The 21,016-nt window shown below is 41.3% G+C and overlaps 1 protein-coding gene across 1 annotated transcript in view; it reads left to right on the top strand.

The window, feature by feature from the left end:
* Positions 1-20,463, top strand: part of LOC124132817 (fas-binding factor 1-like) — a 53,421-nt gene extending 32,958 nt beyond the window's left edge. The window contains exons 17-30 of the mRNA XM_048400901.1: positions 1,096-1,215; positions 1,792-1,892; positions 2,115-2,162; positions 2,743-2,901; positions 6,135-6,242; positions 8,702-8,841; positions 10,043-10,161; positions 10,883-11,005; positions 12,259-12,402; positions 12,871-13,089; positions 13,268-13,405; positions 14,021-14,138; positions 14,683-14,867; positions 16,195-20,463. Of these exons, the coding sequence (XP_048256858.1) occupies positions 1,096-1,215; positions 1,792-1,892; positions 2,115-2,162; positions 2,743-2,901; positions 6,135-6,242; positions 8,702-8,841; positions 10,043-10,161; positions 10,883-11,005; positions 12,259-12,402; positions 12,871-13,089; positions 13,268-13,405; positions 14,021-14,138; positions 14,683-14,867; positions 16,195-16,275 (1,803 nt within the window). The 3' untranslated portion in view covers positions 16,276-20,463. The remainder of the gene's footprint in view (positions 1-1,095; positions 1,216-1,791; positions 1,893-2,114; positions 2,163-2,742; positions 2,902-6,134; positions 6,243-8,701; positions 8,842-10,042; positions 10,162-10,882; positions 11,006-12,258; positions 12,403-12,870; positions 13,090-13,267; positions 13,406-14,020; positions 14,139-14,682; positions 14,868-16,194) is intronic.
* The last annotated feature ends 553 nt before the right edge of the window (positions 20,464-21,016 follow it).

Below are 21,016 nucleotides of genomic sequence, written 5' to 3'. Positions count from 1 at the left end.
TTTCAGTATTTCATTCAGTTAGGAAGATGTACAATAAATATAAAATACTTGAATGTCAACTCACATCTCTCGGCTCGTACCGGCTTTCACTCTCCAATCAGAAAATCTACAGCCGATCAAACTGTCAACAAAGTGACGTCATACCGGAAGTAGTCTCTCGCACGAGGATACGGTCGGTGGAAGTGAGGAAATTGCACTCCACCAGTGACAGAAGTTATTTTACTTCATGTCATGGCTATGTAGTAATATACAATGCATTCAGATGGACTAGATGCATGTTTGTAGCCATACAAGGCTGATTTAAGCCATTATGCTACAAGAAGTAGTTTCGTGGAACAGACTCACGAATATAGGTGACGTCACACGAACTATCATGTTGCCAAATCGAAACAGGTGATTTAGAACGTGTTCACATTTTGTTTTTGCACATTAAACAAACAGTCAGTAAGATCAGTGGTGATATACATTAATTCATGTAGCAATAACGTATATCTTTACGGTAGTGTGCTGTATCACATACAACATATACAATATGATTCATCTCACTGTCTACTGACCGAAATGTACAAAAGGCTTGTACATTACAGCAGCCACAGCTGCTATTCCATGTGTCCCTGTGACTGACACACTAGATGACACTGAGGAGCTCAGCACAATACTGCATGGACATTTCAGGTGTCCAGACTCATCACTTCCTTGTGTGTTTGCCAGTTCTGTTTTTCACAAATATAACAAGGGCGGGCAAAATCATACACGTTTCCTTTGTATGCTGACAATTTATTTTTGTGATTATTGAACCATAACTTTTTTCAGCTGATGTTACCCGTTCAGAGACAAAATCGAAAAATAAACCAAATGTGTGCTATCCTTCAAATTTGAGAATTCAAATACATGAATAAGATCATGTTACAGTGTGTGACACCAGCAACTAGTCTGAAGCCCAAGACAAGTAACATTTTGTTTGGTCAAGACGCTGAACTGACATAGTCCATATGATTGTTACTAAAATCTGCTGAGAATGATGCCAAGAGATTAGACTCCAAAGGCTTTTGTACTTGAGTAATGCCATCAATTTTCATGTGGACCATGTTTCAGACTACACCTAGTATCCCAGTCCTGGGGTCGACGCCCTTCCCCTCAACTCCACAGTCCTTCAACAGCATCGGTGGCCGTCTGGACGATCTTCCTGGATCTTTAGAAGAGGCTCAATCAAGGGTAAACCTGACAGAAGATTGTAGTATCTTCATTATTAGTGGTATCCTCCTAACACAAGTGTCTACTATGTCTACTCACAATAGGGGCAGTTTGGTAGCCTAGTGGTTAAAGCGTTGGCTCGTCATGCCGAAGACCCGGGTTCGATTCTCGACATGGGTACAATGTGTGAAGCCCATTTTCCAGTGTGTCCCGCCGTGATATTGCTGGAATATTGCTAAAAGTGGCGTAAAACCATACTCACTCACTCACTCACTCACTCACTCACTCACTCACTCACTCACTCACTCACAGTTTTAGCCCACTAGTTCTTATAGTGATAACATATAGCAAAACGCTTAAAAAGGTCACATTTCTACTAGTCCTTATGATACCTTAACTATTGGGAAGTTTGGCAGGACTATAGGACTAGTGCCAATTTCTACAACATTGCTGTGGAAACTCATTTAGAATTTGGAGTTTCTGATGAACATTGTGTTATTTAAAGGTCTTGTGATAACGTTTAATGATCATGAATGTTTGTGTAGAATTGTGTGCTTCTGTGAGATGAATTATGGGATTGTGTGGTTTTCTCATCAGATTCGAAAGCTGGAGATTGAGAAACATTATACAGAGTCGTTGTTGGACAGTACGAGGAGGAGATACGAGGAGGAGATCCAGGCTATAGAGGCGTCATATAAGTAGGAATTTTATCTTAGCATAACAATTCCCATAAATAACGTCACTCATGGTTGTAATTTACTTCAAATGTTTGAGAGATTTTAGTATGTTTACTTGCAGACAAAATTTACATAATCAGTTTTGAATGCATGTGTAACTTTAGGTTTGATTGCAGGAAATATTTCAAGTGTAGGTTGAAAGTAACCTGATGTACTAATATTTTGATTCTTTTTCTCTTTCAGAAACAGACTGCAGATTTTAGAAGATTCTAATCGCAAGAAAGAGACAAGGTAAATTTTTTAAGTTATCCTGCATTACTCCTAACTGCATTTAATGCTGATTTTTTACAGAAAGATGAAGCCGTGTGAGGTCCAGCTAAAGAAGTGGAGGCTGTGTGATGGGTTTGACCACACAACTAGTTGCACTTCACACAGCTTTGTCTTTCTGTAAACAATCAGCGGTAAATGCATTTAGAGTAATGCAGGATAAATATACAAATGTAAAATCTAGATTTTACTAATTTCATTTTTCAGCACAGTTGCATGAATTCACATAGGTGCATCATAAATGTCTCCAGCAGATAGTGAGTGAGTATGGTTTTACGCTGCTTTTAGCAATATTCCAGCAATATCTCAGCAGGGGACACCAGGAATGGGCTTCACACATTGTACCCATGTCGGGAATCGAACCCAGGTCTTCGGCATGACGAGCGAGCGCTTTAACCACCAGGCTACCTGACTGCCCCTCCAGCAGACAGTGACTCTGATACCAATATACTAACAAAAACACTATCTGCCCAGACAGAGGGAGTTATATGTCCAATATTTCGGATGCAGTTTGTATGCCTTGTGGTGTGGATGTGTGTTGCAGGTTACGGAACGAGAGTGAGCAGCTGATGGCCGACCACCTGGAGCGTGTGAGGAAGATGGAGCAGGAGAAGGCAGACATCGCCAGCCAGAACTACAAGAACCTGGAGGAGGTGGAGCGGGCTAAGTCCCACGACATGGAGAAGCTGAAGGAACAACACAGGTACTGACATAAGCAGGAGGAACTATACATGTACTGACATAAGCAGGAGGAACTATACATGTACTGACATAAGCAGGAGGAACTATACATGTACTGACATAAGCAGGAGGAGCTATACATGTACTGAGATAGGCAGAAGGAACTATACATGTACTGAGATAGGCAGAAGGAACTATACATGTACTGAGATAGGCAGAAGGAGCTGTACATGTACTGAGATAGGCAGAAGGAACTATACATGTACTGACATAGGCAGAAGGAGCTATACATGTACTGTTATAGGCAGAAGGAACTATACATGTACTGAGATAGGCAGAAGGAACTATACATGTACTGAGATAGGCAGAAGGAACTATACATGTACTGAGATAGGCAGAAGGAATTATACATGTAATGAGATGGGCAGAAGGAACTATACATGTACTGAGATAGGCAGAAGGAACTATACATGTACTGGCATAGGCAGAAGGAACTATACATGTACTGAGATAGGCAGAAGGAATTATACATGTACTGAGATAGGCAGAAGGAACTATACATGTACTGAGATAGGCAGAAGGAACTATACATGTACTGAGATAGGCAGAAGGAATTATACATGTAATGAGATAGGCAGAAGGAACTATACATGTACTGAGATAGGCAGAAGGAACTATACATGTACTGAGATAGGCAGAAGGAGCTGTACATGTACTGAGATAGGCAGAAGGAACTATACATGTACTGACATAGGCAGAAGGAACTATACATGTACTGAGATAGGCAGAAGGAGCTATACATGTACTGAGATAGGCAGAAGGAGCTGTACATGTACTGAGATAGGCAGAAGGAACTATACATGTACTGAGATAGGCAGAAGGAACTATACATGTACTGGCATAGTCAGAAGGAACTATACATGTACTGAGATAGGCAGAAGGAACTATACATGTACTGAGATAGGCAGAAGGAACTATACATGTACTGAAATAGGCAGAAGGAGCTATACATGTACTGAGATAGGCAGAAGGAACTATACATGTACTGACATAGGCAGAAGGAACTATACATGTACTGAGATAGGCAGAAGGAACTATACATGTACTGAGATAGTCGGAAGGAACTATACATGTACTGAGATAGGCAGAAGGAACTATACATGTACTGAGATAGTCAGAAGGAACTATACATGTACTGAGATAGGCAGAAGGAGCTATACATGTACTGTGATAGGCAGAAGGAGCTATACATGTACTGAGATAGCCTGCAGGAACTATACATGTACTGAGATAGGCAGGAGGAACTATACATGTACTGAGATAGGCAGAAGGAGCTATACATGTACTGAGATAGGCAGAAGGAGCTATACATGTACTGAGATAGGCAGGAGCTATACATGTACTGAGATAGGCAGAAGGAACTATACATGTACTGAGATAGGCAGAAGGAACTACCGTATATGACCGCGTATAAGCCGAATTTTGAGGACCAGAAAAAAGATTCTGTAGAAAGGGGTCGGCTTATCCACGGGATACACTTTCATGATAGTATTTTTCAGATCGTGATCTGTCAGAAACATCGCCTGAATGACGGTTCCGATAGATCACAACTTCCTGAAAGTTTGGAAGTTGCCACGACTAGAGCCATTATTGTTATAAATTATCAATAAAGTTATTATTATACACCAATGTTGTCATTATTAAAAAAATGTTATGCATGTTACTACTTCCGATAATAAGTTTTCAATTGAATGTTCAAAGTTTATCGTTCTTCGTAAACTCCACAATTTTTACATGTAACAATGTATGTAATTCACAGCTATAATATATAATCCCCAGATGAAATCGCCAATAGCTATTACGTACATTTTGCAAAGTTCATAAATTGATAGTGAACAAATGTCTACCTTTATTGAAAGAGGCAAATAAACAACTGTATCGGCGAGTAATTCCGTTCGCCATTTGCAAAAACATGTGATCAGCTGTTTCCTGTGACGTCACAAACGGTGACCACTGTGATTGCTTCCTGTTGTTTAAAAAGCAACACGGTACACAAGGAAATGAGCATTGATAAAAACGGGCCGATTGGTATTGTCATGTTGTTTACACAAACATTTTCAAGTTGTGGGTGCTTAGCGATCGTGTTGGGAGTAGGGGCTTAATTCCTTTGTTTTCGAGAGAGTAGTTTAATAAACTGGAGAAGCCTGTGAGTAAGTGATGGTCATTCAATGTGTTCATAGTATGATAGTTTATTTAATTCAATTGGATTAACATACAATAGTGGTGTAAAGGGGGTTATAAAAGTTGGTATAATTTTACTGACTGACATTCTCATCATGAGTTTGAAACAAAAAACGCCATGCTTACTATGTTGAATTCAAACTGCGAGTCTTCGCTCTAGCTGATATATTTTCTCACGGGTTCATAATTCTATATACACCGATTCACAAAATGGCGCTTCGTTGTTGATGGCAACATATAACGTTCATTATGAGATTAAAAAAACCCACGAGAAACAGCTTCCCACATTATGAAAGTGGATGACTGGTTTGTTAAATCTTTATTAGAAATAATAATTACTTTTTCAATATAATTACAACGTTTTTCATCTTTTTGAATATCTGCGAGTACCGGCACATGTCTTGCAGTCCGACTTCGCAGTGTTTTTTTGCCTTTCAATTTCTGGTTCGGCTTATCTGCGGGTCATATCATTTTCTTTCGTATTTCAATGGTCAAGTTAACACCTCGGCTTATCTACGGGGTCGGCTTATCCGCGGTCATATACGGTATACATGTAGTGAGATAGGCAGAAGGAACTATACATGTACTGAGATAGGCAGAAGGAACTATACATGTACTGAGATAGGCAGAAGGAACTATACATGTACTGAGATAGGCAGAAGGATCTATACATGTAGTGAGATAGGCAGAAGGAACTATACATGTACTGAGATAGGCAGAAGGCACTATACATGTACTGAGATAGGCAGAAGGAACTATACATGTACTGAGATAGGCAGAAGGAACTATACATGTACTAACATAGGCAGAAGGAACTATACATGTACTGAAGAAGGAACTATACATGTACTGAGATAGGCAGAAGGAACTATACATGTACTGAGATAGGCAGAAGGAACTATACATGTACTGAGATAGACTGAAGGAACAACACAGGTACTGAGATAGGCTGAGGGACAAATTAGGAAATCGAATGAGTACAGAAAATGACTGTATAACTGTAAACCCTTTCAGATTGGCAGTTGCTGAAACAAAGAGAGAGCAAGAAGAGATGATAGAGAGGCTGAAGAAAGCCAAAAACCTGGAGATCGAAGCAGTGGCCAGTGCACACGATACCTCCAAGTATGTCATATGATTCAGAGGACAGTTTTATGTTGCAGATATTGTGCAATCTGTGGTAATACCTGATCTACATTGATCTAGTGACGATATTTCACAGGGTTGTGGCAATTAGAATCTGTGATGGATGTGTAGCTTCATCATATGAAACCTGGAGAGAAAGTACCTCAGTGAAAAGTGTCAGGAACAAAGGCATACCACAGTTTGAAGCTCAAAGGACCATACATACAAGACTTGCTACAGTCATACATTTACCTTCAGTGTTAACTAATGCATCATCTGATGCTATGTACAATAATACAGCAAGTATATTAAATTTCTTCTTCCCGAGGCAAGGGAGATAACTGACTATAAAAGTCTAGTTTCCACCCTTGCCGAACTCGGCTGGAATTTCCAGGCTTGATCGTAGTGCCACCAGTGGCTGTTACGAGTTGTGTCCCTTCTATGTCCCTCCTATTGACCAATCAGATTTCACTTCGCATATCACTTGCATTTACTTCAAACAAAATGGCGGCGCCCAGTCAAGACAATCAGATCGATGATCAAGATCAATATTGTGATTAAACGGGTCTTATGTCGCGAAGTGCATTAAATCATGTGAGCACCTTGATAAAAAAACCTGAAACGATTTGGAAAATATGTGTTGACGCCTAGTCAGGAGCCTGACTGTATATATGTCTCCAGGAGCCTGACTGTATATATGTCTCCAGGAGCCTGACTGTATATATATCACCAGGAGCCTGACTGTATATATATCTCCAGGAGCCTGACTGTATATATGTCTCCAGGAGCCTGACTGTATATATGTCTCCAGGAGCCTGACTGTATATATATCACCAGGAGCCTGACTGTATATATATCTCCAGGAGCCTGACTGTATATATATCACCAGCAGCCTGACTGTATATATGTCTCCAGGAGCCTGACTGTATATATATCACCAGGAGCCTGACTATGTATCTGCTCCAGGAGCCTGACTGTATATATATCACCAGGAGCCTGAATGTATATATGTCTCCAGGAGCCTGACTGTATATATATCACCAGGAGCCTGACTATGTATCTGCTCCAGGAGCCTGACTGTATATATGTCTCCAGCAGCCTGACTGTATATATATCACCAGGAGCCTGAATGTATATATGTCTCCAGCAGCCTGACTGTATATATATCACCAGGAGCCTGACTGTATATATGTCTCCAGGAGCCTGACTGTATATATGTCTCCAGCAGCCTGACTGTATATATATCACCAGGAGCCTGACTGTATATATATCACCAGGAGCCTGACTGTATATATGTCTCCAGGAGCCTGACTGTATATATATCACCAGGAACCTGACTGTATATATATCACCAGGAGCCTGACTATATAAATGTCTCCAGGAACCTGACTTTTTATATGTCTCCAGGAGCCTGACTGTATATATATCACCAGGAGCCTGACTGTATATATATCACCAGGAGCCTGACTATGTATATATATCACCAGGAGCCTGACTGTATATATATCACCAGGAGCCTGACTGTATATATATCACCAGGAGCCTGACTATGTATCTGCTCCAGGAGCCTGACTGTATATATATAACCAGGAGCCTGACTGTATATATATCACCAGGAGCCTGACTATGTATATATATCACCAGGAGCCTGACTATATATATCACCAGGAGCCTGACTGTATATATGTCTCCAGGAGCCTGACTGTATATATATCACCAGGAGCCTGACTATATAAATGTCTCCAGGAACCTGACTTTTTATATGTCTCCAGGAGCCTGACTGTATATACGTCTCCAGGAGCCTGACTGTATATATATCACCAGCAGCCTGACTGTATATATGTCTCCAGGAACCTGACTGTATATATATCACCAGGAGCCTGAGGGACCTGACTTTTTATATGTCTCCAGGAGCCTGACTGTATATATATCACCAGGAGCCTGACTGTATATATATCACCAGGAGCCTGACTATGTATATATATCACCAGGAGCCTGACTGTATATATATCACCAGGAGCCTGACTATGTATATATATCACCAGGAGCCTGACTGTATATATATCACCAGGAGCCTGACTATGTATCTGCTCCAGGAGCCTGACTGTATATATATCACCAGGAGCCTGACTGTATATATATCACCAGGAGCCTGACTATGTATATATATCACCAGGAGCCTGACTGTATATATATCACCAGGAGCCTGACTATGTATCTGCTCCAGGAGCCTGACTGTATATACGTCTCCAGGAGCCTGACTGTATATATATCACCAGCAGCCTGACTATATATATCACCAGGAGCCTGACTGTATATATGTCTCCAGGAGCCTGACTGTATATATATCACCAGGAGCCTGACTGTATATATGTCTCCAGGAGCCTGACTGTATATATATCACCAGCAGCCTGACTGTATATATGTCTCCAGGAGCCTGACTGTATATATGTCTCCAGGAGCCTGACTGCGGTGGTGGAACAGATCCAGAACAATGCCAAGGACCTTGGGGAGCTGCAGTACAAGGTGGACAGCTGGCACCGTCAGGGGCTTGACGACAGGGAGATCACTCTCAAGTCCAAGGACGAACAACTCCGGAGTAAGTCTGTGACAATGTAGTTGTCAATAACTGATATCTTTCCATCTTTCCTGCCCAACAAACACCATGAGCGAAACTAAATAGACACAAGTAAAATAGTTGCTAAAACATGTTGCCGATGGCTTTGACCTATCATATTTAACAGTTGGGACTTATGTTTGCTGAGATTATTTCAAACACTGTTTAAATATGTTGGAGATGGATTTATGCTATCCTATACTACTAAAAAAAAGTGAAGGACCACGATTCTTTCATATTACTGTAGTTACTCTGTCAAGGCATGGCGGATTAACTGTAGTAATATGAAAGAATCGGGTGGTTCTTAACTTTGTTCGAGTAGTATATTTAACGGTTCTTTGCTGAGATTATTTAAAACACTGATAAACTATGGGCAAAAATAAAGAAAGATTTCTCCATATAATTTGGTGAATTTAAACATAATTGAAATCCACCACGGCAACAGATTTGAACAGAAAACACAACAGACCGTGGCTTGATGCATTTGCCGACTCACAAAGTTAAATACAGCTTGGGTAGTGTAGTCCTTCTCACTAAATTTGACTCATGCGTGTTCTTCACAAACTTTTTTTGTGGAATTTAACCATTTAATGGTTTTTAATGTCATTAAGTCTGAGGTTTAGTGAGCCTAAATTTTATAGGTGCAAAGTAATTAATGGTATTTTAAGACCATTAATTTTCTGTTTTTTTCATCAAACAGATTTAATGCTTTGTGCAATTAACCCTTGAAGATCAGGGGTAGAATAGGTCTTCAGCAACCCTTGCTTGCTGTAAAAGGCAACTATGCTTGTCAGATGAGGCGACTAACAGGATCGTGTGGTCAGGCTCGCTCACTTGGTTGATGCCTGTCATTGTATCCCAATTGCGTAAATTGATGTTCATGGTGTCAATCATTGGATTGTCTGGTCCAGACTCGATTTAATTACAGACTGCCGTCATATAGCTGCAATATTGCTGAGTGCAGCGTTAAACAACAAACAAACAAACAAAGCTTTGAGCCTTGAAATGGCCTTGAATTTAATGGTATTTGTCTCAACCATTAATTTCTTCACAAGGACAGTTTCATGGTACACTTTAATGAATTAATGGTGTTTTAATGGGAAATTGATGCACTTTTAATACATCTGACAGGCAATAGTGTATACAACCATGGGCCTTTATTGAAACATGTGTCGTGTTGTAGTTTTGCAGGAGCGTCTCACTCGCCAGGAGGGAGACAATGAGAATGAGAGGAAGAGATTAGAAGATCTCATCGCCAGGATGGAGTCACAACTCCGAGATCAGACTAGGATGCTGGATGAGGTAAGTGATTGGCTCTGTCTCTGCCACTTGTATGTAGGCTCAAAGTCAGTCACTCATAATTCACACTTCTTTTCTTCATTTATGTAACTTTACTATACTGGGACTACTGGTTTTAGAGAAGAAGTTTGAGGAAGGCAGCTTGATCCAAAATTCATGTTTGATCTAGGACCGTTACTATGTATTGATCATGTTTATGGAACTAATATGCAGTGAATGTGTAAGACTCAGATCCATAGTAGGAATCAGATCTGTGATGGATTCTTACATCTGTGGCATGTACGTAGGGTAGATCTTAGAATGGCAAGAACCCCATGAAAATTCCAGGTTAGAAATGGTTTTCAGCAAGCCATGCTTGTCATAAGTGGCGACTTAAAGGATCGGGTGGACAGACTCACTGATTTGGTTGATGTATGTATCCCAATTGTGTAGAATGATCCTCCTGAGGTCCATCATTGTTTTGTATGGTCCACACTCAATTATTTACAGATCGCAGTCATACGGCTGGAATATTGCTGAGTGCAGCGGTAAAGTTTGTAATGTGATTTTGTTATAAATTTCACCATCCATGTGTGTCCATGGGCTGTAATTATCCTTGATTACAAATTAGCAACATCTGAGTGCTACAAATGCTTATTGATTCCACACCTAGCCATGCCACTCATGTTAGTGAAAGGTTAAATGATCTAGTCAGTCTTGAACATGTACATATTTCATCTCATAGGAACGGTGGAAGGTGAAACAGGACCACGGTCGTCTGGATTCACAACAGAAGTCCTTGGAAGAGGAGCGGAGGGTGTGGGTGGAGCATCAGGCCAGGGAGAGGGACATGATAGAGAGGACCAGGGTGAGGCAGACATTGTGTCAGGGAGAGACACATAATGGGGAGAACCAGGGTGAGGCAGACATTGTGTCAAGCAGAGGGACATAATAGAGAGAACCAGGGTATGGCAGACATTGTGTCAGGGAGAGGGACATGATGGGGAGAACCAGGGTGAGGGAGACATTGTGTCAGGGAGACCCGGAGAGGGACATGATAGAGAGAACCAGGGTGAGGCAGACATTGTGTCAGGGAGAGGGACATGATAGAGAGAACCAGGGTGAGGGAGACATTGTGTCAGGGAGAGGGACATGATAGAGAGAACCAGGGTGAGGGAGACATTGTGTCAGGGAGAGGGACATGATAGAGAGAACCAGGGTGAGGGAGACATTGTGTCAGGGAGAGGGACATGATAGAGAGAACCAGGGTGAGGCAGACATTGTGTCAGGGAGAAGGTCAGGGTGAGGCAGACATTGTGTCAGGGAGAAGGACATGATAGAGAGAACCAGGGTGAGGCAGACATTGTGTCAGGGAGAAGGTCAGGGTGAGGGAGACATTGTGTCAGGGAGAAGGACATAATAGAGAGAACCAGGGTGAGGCAGACATTGTGTCAGGGAGAAGGTCAGGGTGAGGGAGACATTGTGTCAGGGAGAGGGACATGATAGAGAGAACCAGGGTGAGGGAGACATTGTATCAGGGAGAAGGTCAGGGTGAGGGAGACATTGTGTCAGGGAGAGGGACATGATAGAGAGAACCAGGGTGAGGCAGACATTGTGTCAGGGAGAGGGACATGATAGAGAGAACCAGGGTGAGGCAGACATTGTGACAGGGAGAAGGACATGATAGAGAGAAAGAGGGTGAGGCAGACATTGTGTCAGGGAGGTCAGGGTGAGGCAGACATTGTGTCAGGGAGAGGGACATGATAGAGAGGACCTGGGTGAGGCAGGCTTTGTGTCAGGGAGGTCAGGGTGAGGCAGACTTTGTGTCAGGGAGGTCAGGGTGAGGCAGACATTGTGTCAGGGAGAGGGACATGATAGAGAGGACCAGGGTGAGGCAAACTTTGTGTCAGGGAGGTCAGGGTGAGGCAGACTTTGTGTCAGGGAGAAGGTCAGGGTGTGACAGACTTTGTGTCCGAGAGGGACATGATATGCAACTCACATGCGCAATGTTATGTGTCTGGCAGCTTAATGTTTTGGGGCAGGCAATTAGGTTGTAGTATTTCAATATCCCCATGGGAATACAGAGAAGCTTGTTATGTAGATTGTGTATTTCCTTGTCAGTCTGCCTTCCTGGAGGAACAGAGGTCATCTATGAACCAGATCAATGAGGAGAGGAGAGCTCTGGCTGAGGAGAGGACCAAGTTTAACATTGATCAGAAGATGATGAGAGAGAAAATGAACAGTGACTCCATCAAAGCTGCTCAGGTCAGGGAAATACCATTCTGTTATTTCTCATAAAGATTTCACATCTTGAATCTGTGTATTCACGTTGTTGTTGTTGTTGTTGTTGTTATCATTGGTATTCATTAAATGGAATGGCTTCACATCATGAGTGGCATTTCTGGTTAACAAATTTGTAAACAAGAAATTTTGTAAACAAAAAAGAGTGACTTAAAGTTGCCTATTCTTGCCTCCACGGTCTGGTTGTAGAGTACCCTCCCTGAGAGCAGAAGTTCCGGGGGTTCGATCCCTAGCCGTGTCATACCAAAAGACGTTAAAAAATGGTACTTGTACTTGGGCATTAGGGGGAAAAAAAACAAAGAAATAGTCCAATGACAGCATTATGGTTTTAGTTTTTTGGGCAAAAGCAAGAACCTTTTCATTTTCACACCAAAAGAAAAATGAAACTGACATCTTGGAGTATTCTCTGACGGGTCCTGTTTTGTTTTCCAGGCTGAGGCTGAGTATGATGTGTTAGTGAAGTCCATAGCTGAGGAGCGTTCCAAGTCATCTCAGAGACTACAGGAACTGCACAGAGAGGAAGACAGGATGGATGCAGAACGAACACGCCTGGAGAGAGAGAAGGCTAAGATTGATGCAGAGAAGGACAGACTGTCTGACCTGGCCATTCAGGTGAAACAGAAGTCTGCAGAAGTCGACTCGATGAGTGAGGTAAGTTCATCGGACGTTTTAGACATGGTGCAGTGGGCCCTTTCTGGAAGCTGGAAACTGATTTATCTCAATGCAATAAGAAAGTATGTTCCCTACTTGAAGCTTCATGTGTTGGGACTGAATTCTTTTCGTAAGACTAATAACAACTGAAACTATTATAAAGTCCTTCTTTTTGCAGCTGGCATCGCGATCTCACCGAGATGGAGAGAAGTCGCTGTTGGAGGCGAGACAGATAGAGTCCCACCACAACCAGCGTCTGGACGAGATACAGCGACAGCTCCAGAACATCAGGAACATGGAGGAACACATCTCGGAGGTAGGGCACAGACACTGCAAGGAGCTGAGATATGGTTGGGTCCCAAGGAATACATGCTTGTCAGGAAAGCTGATGAAACGGGCCGGGTTTTGGGTGGTAACATCGTGTAACCTGGCTGTATTTTCAAGTGGCATTTCGCTGCTGTAGTAGCAGTAAAGACAAGGTTGACTTATGGATTTCATCCTCTTTCTGGTCATCTTTATTCATCTGCTGGAACATCAATCGAGACCACATTGAGTGAAAATGGAATATTTTTTCACAGAAACAATTATTTGCCCTGCCTACCACGCCTACCCACATCAAATTCTCAAAAGTCATGGACTGAGAATAGATTGGGTTTATATGTTTGGTTGTTATTGTTGTTTAGCGCCACCCTCAGCAATATTCCAGCTATATGACGCCAGTCTGTAAATAATCAAGCCGGGGCCAGACAATCCAGTGATTGGCATCATGAGCATCGATCCACGCATTTGGGAGACAATGACATGCATCAACCAAGTCATAGAGCCTGACCACCCAATCCCGTTAGTCGCCCCTTATGACAAGCTTAGTCGCCTTTTATTTTTGGTATGTTGAATTATAAACCTTGCAGTGTTAAGAATCGTTTATTTTCAGGAGAAGTTGCGACTTGCTAAGGAGAAGAAGGATGTGGAAAACCTGAAGAACTCTTCTCTGTGTACAAACTGTCGGACACCGTTGCGACCTGGAGACTCCAACCTTGTTCCTGCACACAGTCAGTGGAAACTCCCATCTCTCACATACTGTGAAACCCTGTTAATCAGAATGTTAGGGTCCAATTGCAGTTGTCCAGATTAACAAATTTCCAGAGTAGCGAATCATGGTTATGTTTGTTTGTTTGTTGTTTAACGCCGCACTCAGCAATAGTCCAGCTATATGACGGCGGTCTATAAATAATTAAGTCTGGACCAGACAATCCTGTGATTGACATCATGAGCATCGATCCACGCAATTGGGATCGATGACATGTATCAACCAAGTCAGCAAGCCTGACCACGTGATCCCATTAGTCGCCTTTTATGGCAAGCATAGTCGCCTTTTACAGCAAGTATGGGTTGCTGAAGACCTATTCTACCCCGGAATCTTCACGGGGACCATGGTTATGTAATGCCACTTTGTGCAATAATCTTGAACACGACGTTAAACCCCTTTTAACCTCACCTCACATTACTAACTTTTCCTTTCGTCACCGAATGAATAGTTTCTGTTGTTGCATAATAGTCCTCCCAATGTCCTCACTGTCCTCTGTTTTGTTGCAGTGCCGATGACGACGGGAGGACCGATGATGTCCCCTGTCAATGGTATGCGAACTCCAATGCATGCTGGGAACATGATGTATCATGGTAATTCGGGTATGAATTTTTCCTTCAATGCCATCGAGTCCATAACATCATCGATAGCAGCAGACAGATCAGTACGTATGTGGAAGATTGAAGCCTTGAAGGTGAGTTAGTGAGGGAGTTGGCTTGAGTGGGAGTGGGAGACAAATGGGAGTGGTTTATTGTACAATAAAACACTGCAGGGAGAATAAACCGTGAGGGCATGAGTCGTTTGTTTCTTATACGAGATATCAACATTATATATAGACTCTTTAAGGATGACGATAAATTGTACAAGCTTTAAAAATATTTACCCGTATTTAAATAATGATGTCTTCCGCAATAAGTCCATTTTATGCAACGGTGGGTATTTCCCAGATATTCTCACAATCCTAACTTCGATTACCTGTATCTTTTGTCCCAATACCGATTGTCGTATCTCTCCTGCTTTGGGATGTGATCGTTCGGCCATCACGTTTATCTGTATTACCCAGCTACATCTATGGGGAACAACTCACCAGACACTCCCCTCTCAAAAATAACATCGTCATATATACGTCATCAAGTTGTGAGCGCATGTTCGAATCTCCAGAAATGACGTCATGATAGAACAATGTGAAATAAACCATGCTTCGTTCTTCATTATTCTTTGCGATTTATCGTGTAGCTATCTTATATATTATGATACACGTTCACACAGCTGGGTAGTGACTGGTATTTTGTGAAGTCTCCACCTGTAGGGGTTGATGCACCATCGCTGCCAAAATTTTCTCAACACTTTTGACAGATGCTAGCGTTTTTAGACATGTTGTATCACCTATGTGCCCCTGCAGAATATTTTCTCATTGGATCACAATGATTTCATCAATTGCATCAACTTTTAGGTGACCTGTTTAAGGTCAAGGTCACATGAAACATGGCTCAAATTTCTGGAAATTTTGTATTCATTCCTGCAAAATCAAAGCAATTTCCTATCAGTTATCATTTGTCACTATTGTGTCAGATGTCAAGGTCAGTTTGAAGGTCATTCACTTATGAATGACTCCTGAAATAGTTTCATTCTGAAAGTATTGTCATTATTTCTAACACCACATATGTTTGCAACAAGTAATGCTTTTGATGACCTCCAATGAAGGTCAAGGTCAAAAGAAACTTCATTGTAAAAACATTGAATACTTGGTTTTAATTCCTGATAATACAAAACATCTTTCAATGAGAACATAAGCACTCTCTTTGATTGGATGGAGCTGCTTCTGTGCACCTTTCTAGTCACGAACTGGAATTAAGCAAAGATCGGACTTGCGTTTTGAAAGGTTGCAACAAGTGATTTAGATTGGAGTTATCTGTTTGGAATGAATATGAGTTGTTATGTTGTTGTTTTTTCGTGGATTTGTTGTAGCTTAACTGTAATTGGAATGCATTCTCATTTAAATTTGACATTTTTCAATTCAGGACAAGGAGTACTTAGAAGAGGAAAGCATATTCTTAGAGACACTGAAACATTCTCCATATCATGGCTCACAGAAAATCTGACCTCACTAGTGGTTCCGGTCATCCATTGAATTACAGATGAAGGAATGATGTCTGCAGTTTGTGACTATCAGATGTAGCATGAAGTGCTTGCATTTTTAATCATCTTCCGTCCTAAGGGTGTGTCAAGTGTGATCAGTTCATTGGAGATGAATATTTTGAAATTGCATACAGCAATAGTCAGTGGAACGACAGTGAAATCCGAACATAGTGTAGACAGGAATTGGACCCGACTCGCCATAGATCTGTAGAAGTGCAGGGCTTGACACAGACTGTTTGTAGCCATTACAACTGTCATGTGTTAAAATGGGGTTACAGTCATATTGCCAAGATATTTTTGTGAACAATGGAGGTTGGAGGTGAAACTGGGAGGTACCAAGAGGACCAAGCCGGGATGCAGACATTGGACTGATTGCTGTCTCAGTTTGTGTGTTGTGGCCCTCTGTGTCGTAGTCATGTATCTCCTATACACATCATGTGTCCGTCCTGTACTCATCTTGCCCTCCTGTGTACATCATGTGTCCGTCCTGTACTCACCTTGCCCTCCTGTGTACATCATGTGTCCGTCCTTTAGTCCCGTAGTAGTCATGTACAGTCAAGTCTCGTTAATCCGACAATCGGATTTATCTGACACTAATGATGGGAACCGATTAAATCAGTGCTATTTAGACCCGTTAATCTCGCACTCCAACACGCCTAATTTGCAACGAATTACAGAAATCACTCATTAATCAGTCTCGTTAATCTGACAGTGATCAGCGTACGGCATGGTCATCTGCATGGTGATGCGAGACGAGTCGGCTGCAGAGACAAACTTGCTTAACAATAAACTATTTATGCTTTAAATAAACAAAACACATGCTTAGATTACGTCATATACGTCATGTAGCAGTCCTCTATGTTCTAGTGGGGCGGTCGGGAAGCCTAGTGGTTAAAGCGTTCGCTCGTCACGCCGAAGACCGGGTTCGAATCCCGATATGGGTACAATGTCTGAAGCCCATTTCTGGTATCCCCTGCCGTGCTATTGCTGGAATATTGCTAAAAGCGGCGTAAAACCAAAACTCACTCACTCACTATGTGCTAGTAGCCAAGACCATAGATTCAGATGGCAATCATGTACAAAGAGTAGACTACATATGTATTAATGCATTTTTCCGATCAACTAAACATAATTTGCTAAAGCTAAAGACAAGCAAAACCTTGTCAGCAAATGGTCAGCCCATGATTCAGCAAATGGTCAGCAAATGATTGGATATCGCGTTTTCATTACAAGGGACACAACTCGTGATCTAGGTGGTGCCAGGTTCGAGCCTAGAAAAGTGGCCTTCATGTGGCAAGGGTAAAAACTAGGCTTGGATATAGGCTAGAGGACATGCTTGCTTTGGGAAGACACCTTAAGACAACATTGAAGGAGTAATGTCAGTACAACACTCACATGGTTGTCATGCCAACCAGGGGGTGGTCGGGTAGCCTAGTGGTTAAAGCGTTCACTCGTCACGCCGAAGACCTGAGTTTGAATCCTGACATGGGTACAATGTGTGAAGCCCATTTCTGATGTCCCTCGCCATGATGTTGCTGGAATATTGCTAAAAGCGGCATAAAACCAAACTCACACACTCACACACACTCACTCACTCATGCCAACCACCATGTCTTACTGAGTGTGCTTCAAGACATGTCACCATTGGTCCTCACAAATTCATACTGGTATGATAAGCATGTTGTGCATTTGATGTGTTGTTGAACAACTTTGCATATCTCCCTGATATTTGTTAGTTTATTAACAAAACAGTTCACATATATGTTACATAACATGATTTAATGTACCGGGTAATGTCTAATTACTTGTCAATAGATCATCCTTGTCTGTACAGTGACATACCAAATAACAACGAAACTTTGACGTAACAAAGAGTGACCAGTTCTACCTAACTCTGTTCATTATCGTCTTCTGTTGCCTTGGACTATTGTTTCTGTGATCCCAGTGTCTTCTGTGCTGACCATTGCATGAGGCCTTACGTTCTAGAAATATGTTGATGTTTGACTTTAAATAATCAAGTTAACAAATAATCTACAGAATCTCAGTATTAACCATGAATCCTCTGTAATGTGTCAGTGTCTGTAATCTACCTATAATCTGTAACACTTATCAGATGAAATAATGTAAGAAATTTGGATAACCACACATTTTCTCACTGACTTCAACATAGCATTTTCTGTACAAGATGTCATTTTCCTATTCACAGTGATGAGAATCTTCCGCGGATCCGCATATTTTAGTGACCAAACATTTGTTGGCTTCCCCCATAAACACCCCCAAATTGTAGACCACACTTCATTGCAAAGAAGTTTCAGCTGAAAAGGAAAAATCCATTCTCATCCCTGTATTTAAAGAGTATTTGCATGACACTGATGTCTAAGATCCATTAATAAGCAGTTTAGTTTTGTGTTTCTATTTCAGTATTTGGCTATAGACTGCATTACTTCAGACTGAAAGTATTGTTTTTGTCACACCAACTCAAACAAGAACAAAAAGTTGGCTGCCTGTCCAACCCAATTTCTTATCTTCAGGGGGTGCAGTTGGGTAGCTTAATGGTTAATGCGTTCACTCGTCACACCAAAGGCCCGGGTTCGATTCCCCACATTGGTCCCTCAACGTGATATTGCTGGAATATTGCTAAAAGTGGCGTAAAACCATACTCAATCACTTTTCTTCAGGGTTATGTGAAACAGTTTGAAATTAAGCGTGAACGTTGAGGGATGCTTCTCATAACCTAATGTTAATAGTATAAGATTTGAGGGGTGTTAGATACAAATCCTCGTGGATCCTTAATTTCAAACACCGCTGTCTGACAGGGAACTGGACTACAGATGATATCTTATTGTTGAATAGATTCTTGTCCTCAATAAAAACTTTGCTATACCCGGTACTAGTTCAGGGATAGACATTGCCACTTGTCCGTTAGTCCGAGACAAGTGAAAATTTAAAGGGACTAGTTTTTTGCATCCAAAATCTAGTTATTTGCAAAAAACACTTGTCCAAATTGAGCTGCGACAAGTGAGATATGAGCAATAGTCTTACCCCTGCTACTCTCAGTATTAGCTGCTTATGGTTTATCACATTCTTTGTGAAAACGTGGGGAGTTTGTTCCACAAAATCCCATCAACAAGCTAAAAACAATAATAGTCCTTGTTCTCAGGCGCCGCGTGCATCTTCATAAAGTCTGCCGCATGTTTCGTTTTTATTTCCATTTTCAAAAAAATATAAAAATCCTAATACTTAAAAACAATGTGATCCAATATAGCACACAGTTACTTCCCTTTCCATGCACACTGCTTTACTGTGCATCTCGTGTTATGGTCATGGCGGCAGTAGGAGTTTGTATGCCTGTTTATGTACGGAGGCCCTTTCCCAGGTTGATGGTACACAACTGTTTATTTGGTTACATACTAGTTTGAACAAACCCCCAAAAAAGCACCGCCTGCCCGCACTTTATTTTCAAAAGTCATTGCCTGAGAACCAATTCTTTTACTTTTTAAGGCCTCAATAAAGGGTTGAACATGTTACAATTGGAGATAACTATTGTGATGACAAAAAATATTTGAATTTTAATGTATGGTGATCGAAGTGTTTTGATACGTTGAGATGTATTTTGCTCAAAACATTTTATTTGCCTTCCTAAATGTCTGTGATATTTTATTGTGTTTTATGTGGAAGGAGCATATATTGTGCCTTGGAAGGGTATGACTCCATATCATCCATTAACCTGTTGTTTTACATTGTAGTGTATCTTGTATCCTATGAACTCAAGCATATACTAGTATATCAACCTTGTCATCACCTATGAGACCGCCTTGTATGATTTTTTGAGTATCAAGTAACCCTTTTGACCTTGACACTTTTGTTAAATGTTGTTGAATGTCAAGGGCAAAGGGCTTCCATGTTTCCACCCACCAGTGACACTGTGGTACAATGATATAATCCAAATGTTGATAAGGAAAAGCAAACCCTACATATATAATCAGCATAAGCATCAGTGGTTAAGCATTTGCTCGTCACAGGTATGCGATGTGTGAAACCCACTTTAGGTATTCCCCGCTGGGATACTGCTGACAATTTGCTAAGACAGTAAGAGCAGCAAACACACACACACACACACACACACACACACACACACACACACACACACACACACACACACACAAATAATTGCAACAATTGCAACAAAAAGTTGTCACATCGCAACATTCCCTTACTTTTTAAAGTCATAGACATTTTTTTCACAACACTGAAGTCGCAGTGTGTCAATTGTCCAATACAGAAAATGGCTTCATGATTTTGCGGTAGCAGGCTGTATACTAAATTTCTTCACTCTCAGTACAGATAAGCTCACCATCATTAATTAATGTTGCTACACAACTAGGGAGAGATGATGTAATTCCCCTTAGTTACACATAAATGTCAAAATCATGAGTAACTACATAGCCTAATAAACAGAAGAGCCATGTTAAGTTCTTCTGAGTAGTATATCAAACTACACAATACACATACCCGACATGGGTACAATGTGTGAAGCCCATTTCTGGTGTCCCCCACCGTGATATTGCTGGAATATTGCTAAAAGCGGCGTAAAACCATACTCACTCACTCACAATACACATACAGTACAGGAAGAAGTATTTCGCCTGTATTAAAAAGTTGTAGTTTCGTTTAAACTGAAAGATCTGCACTAATTAGTTCAAA

Source organism: Haliotis rufescens, unplaced genomic scaffold (genome assembly GCF_023055435.1).
Source record: "Haliotis rufescens isolate VD_foot unplaced genomic scaffold, xgHalRufe1.0.p SCAF_20, whole genome shotgun sequence".
NCBI lineage: Eukaryota > Metazoa > Mollusca > Gastropoda > Lepetellida > Haliotidae > Haliotis > Haliotis rufescens.
Note: the sequence above shows the minus strand (reverse complement) of the source record. Positions and strands in the feature narration are given on the sequence as shown.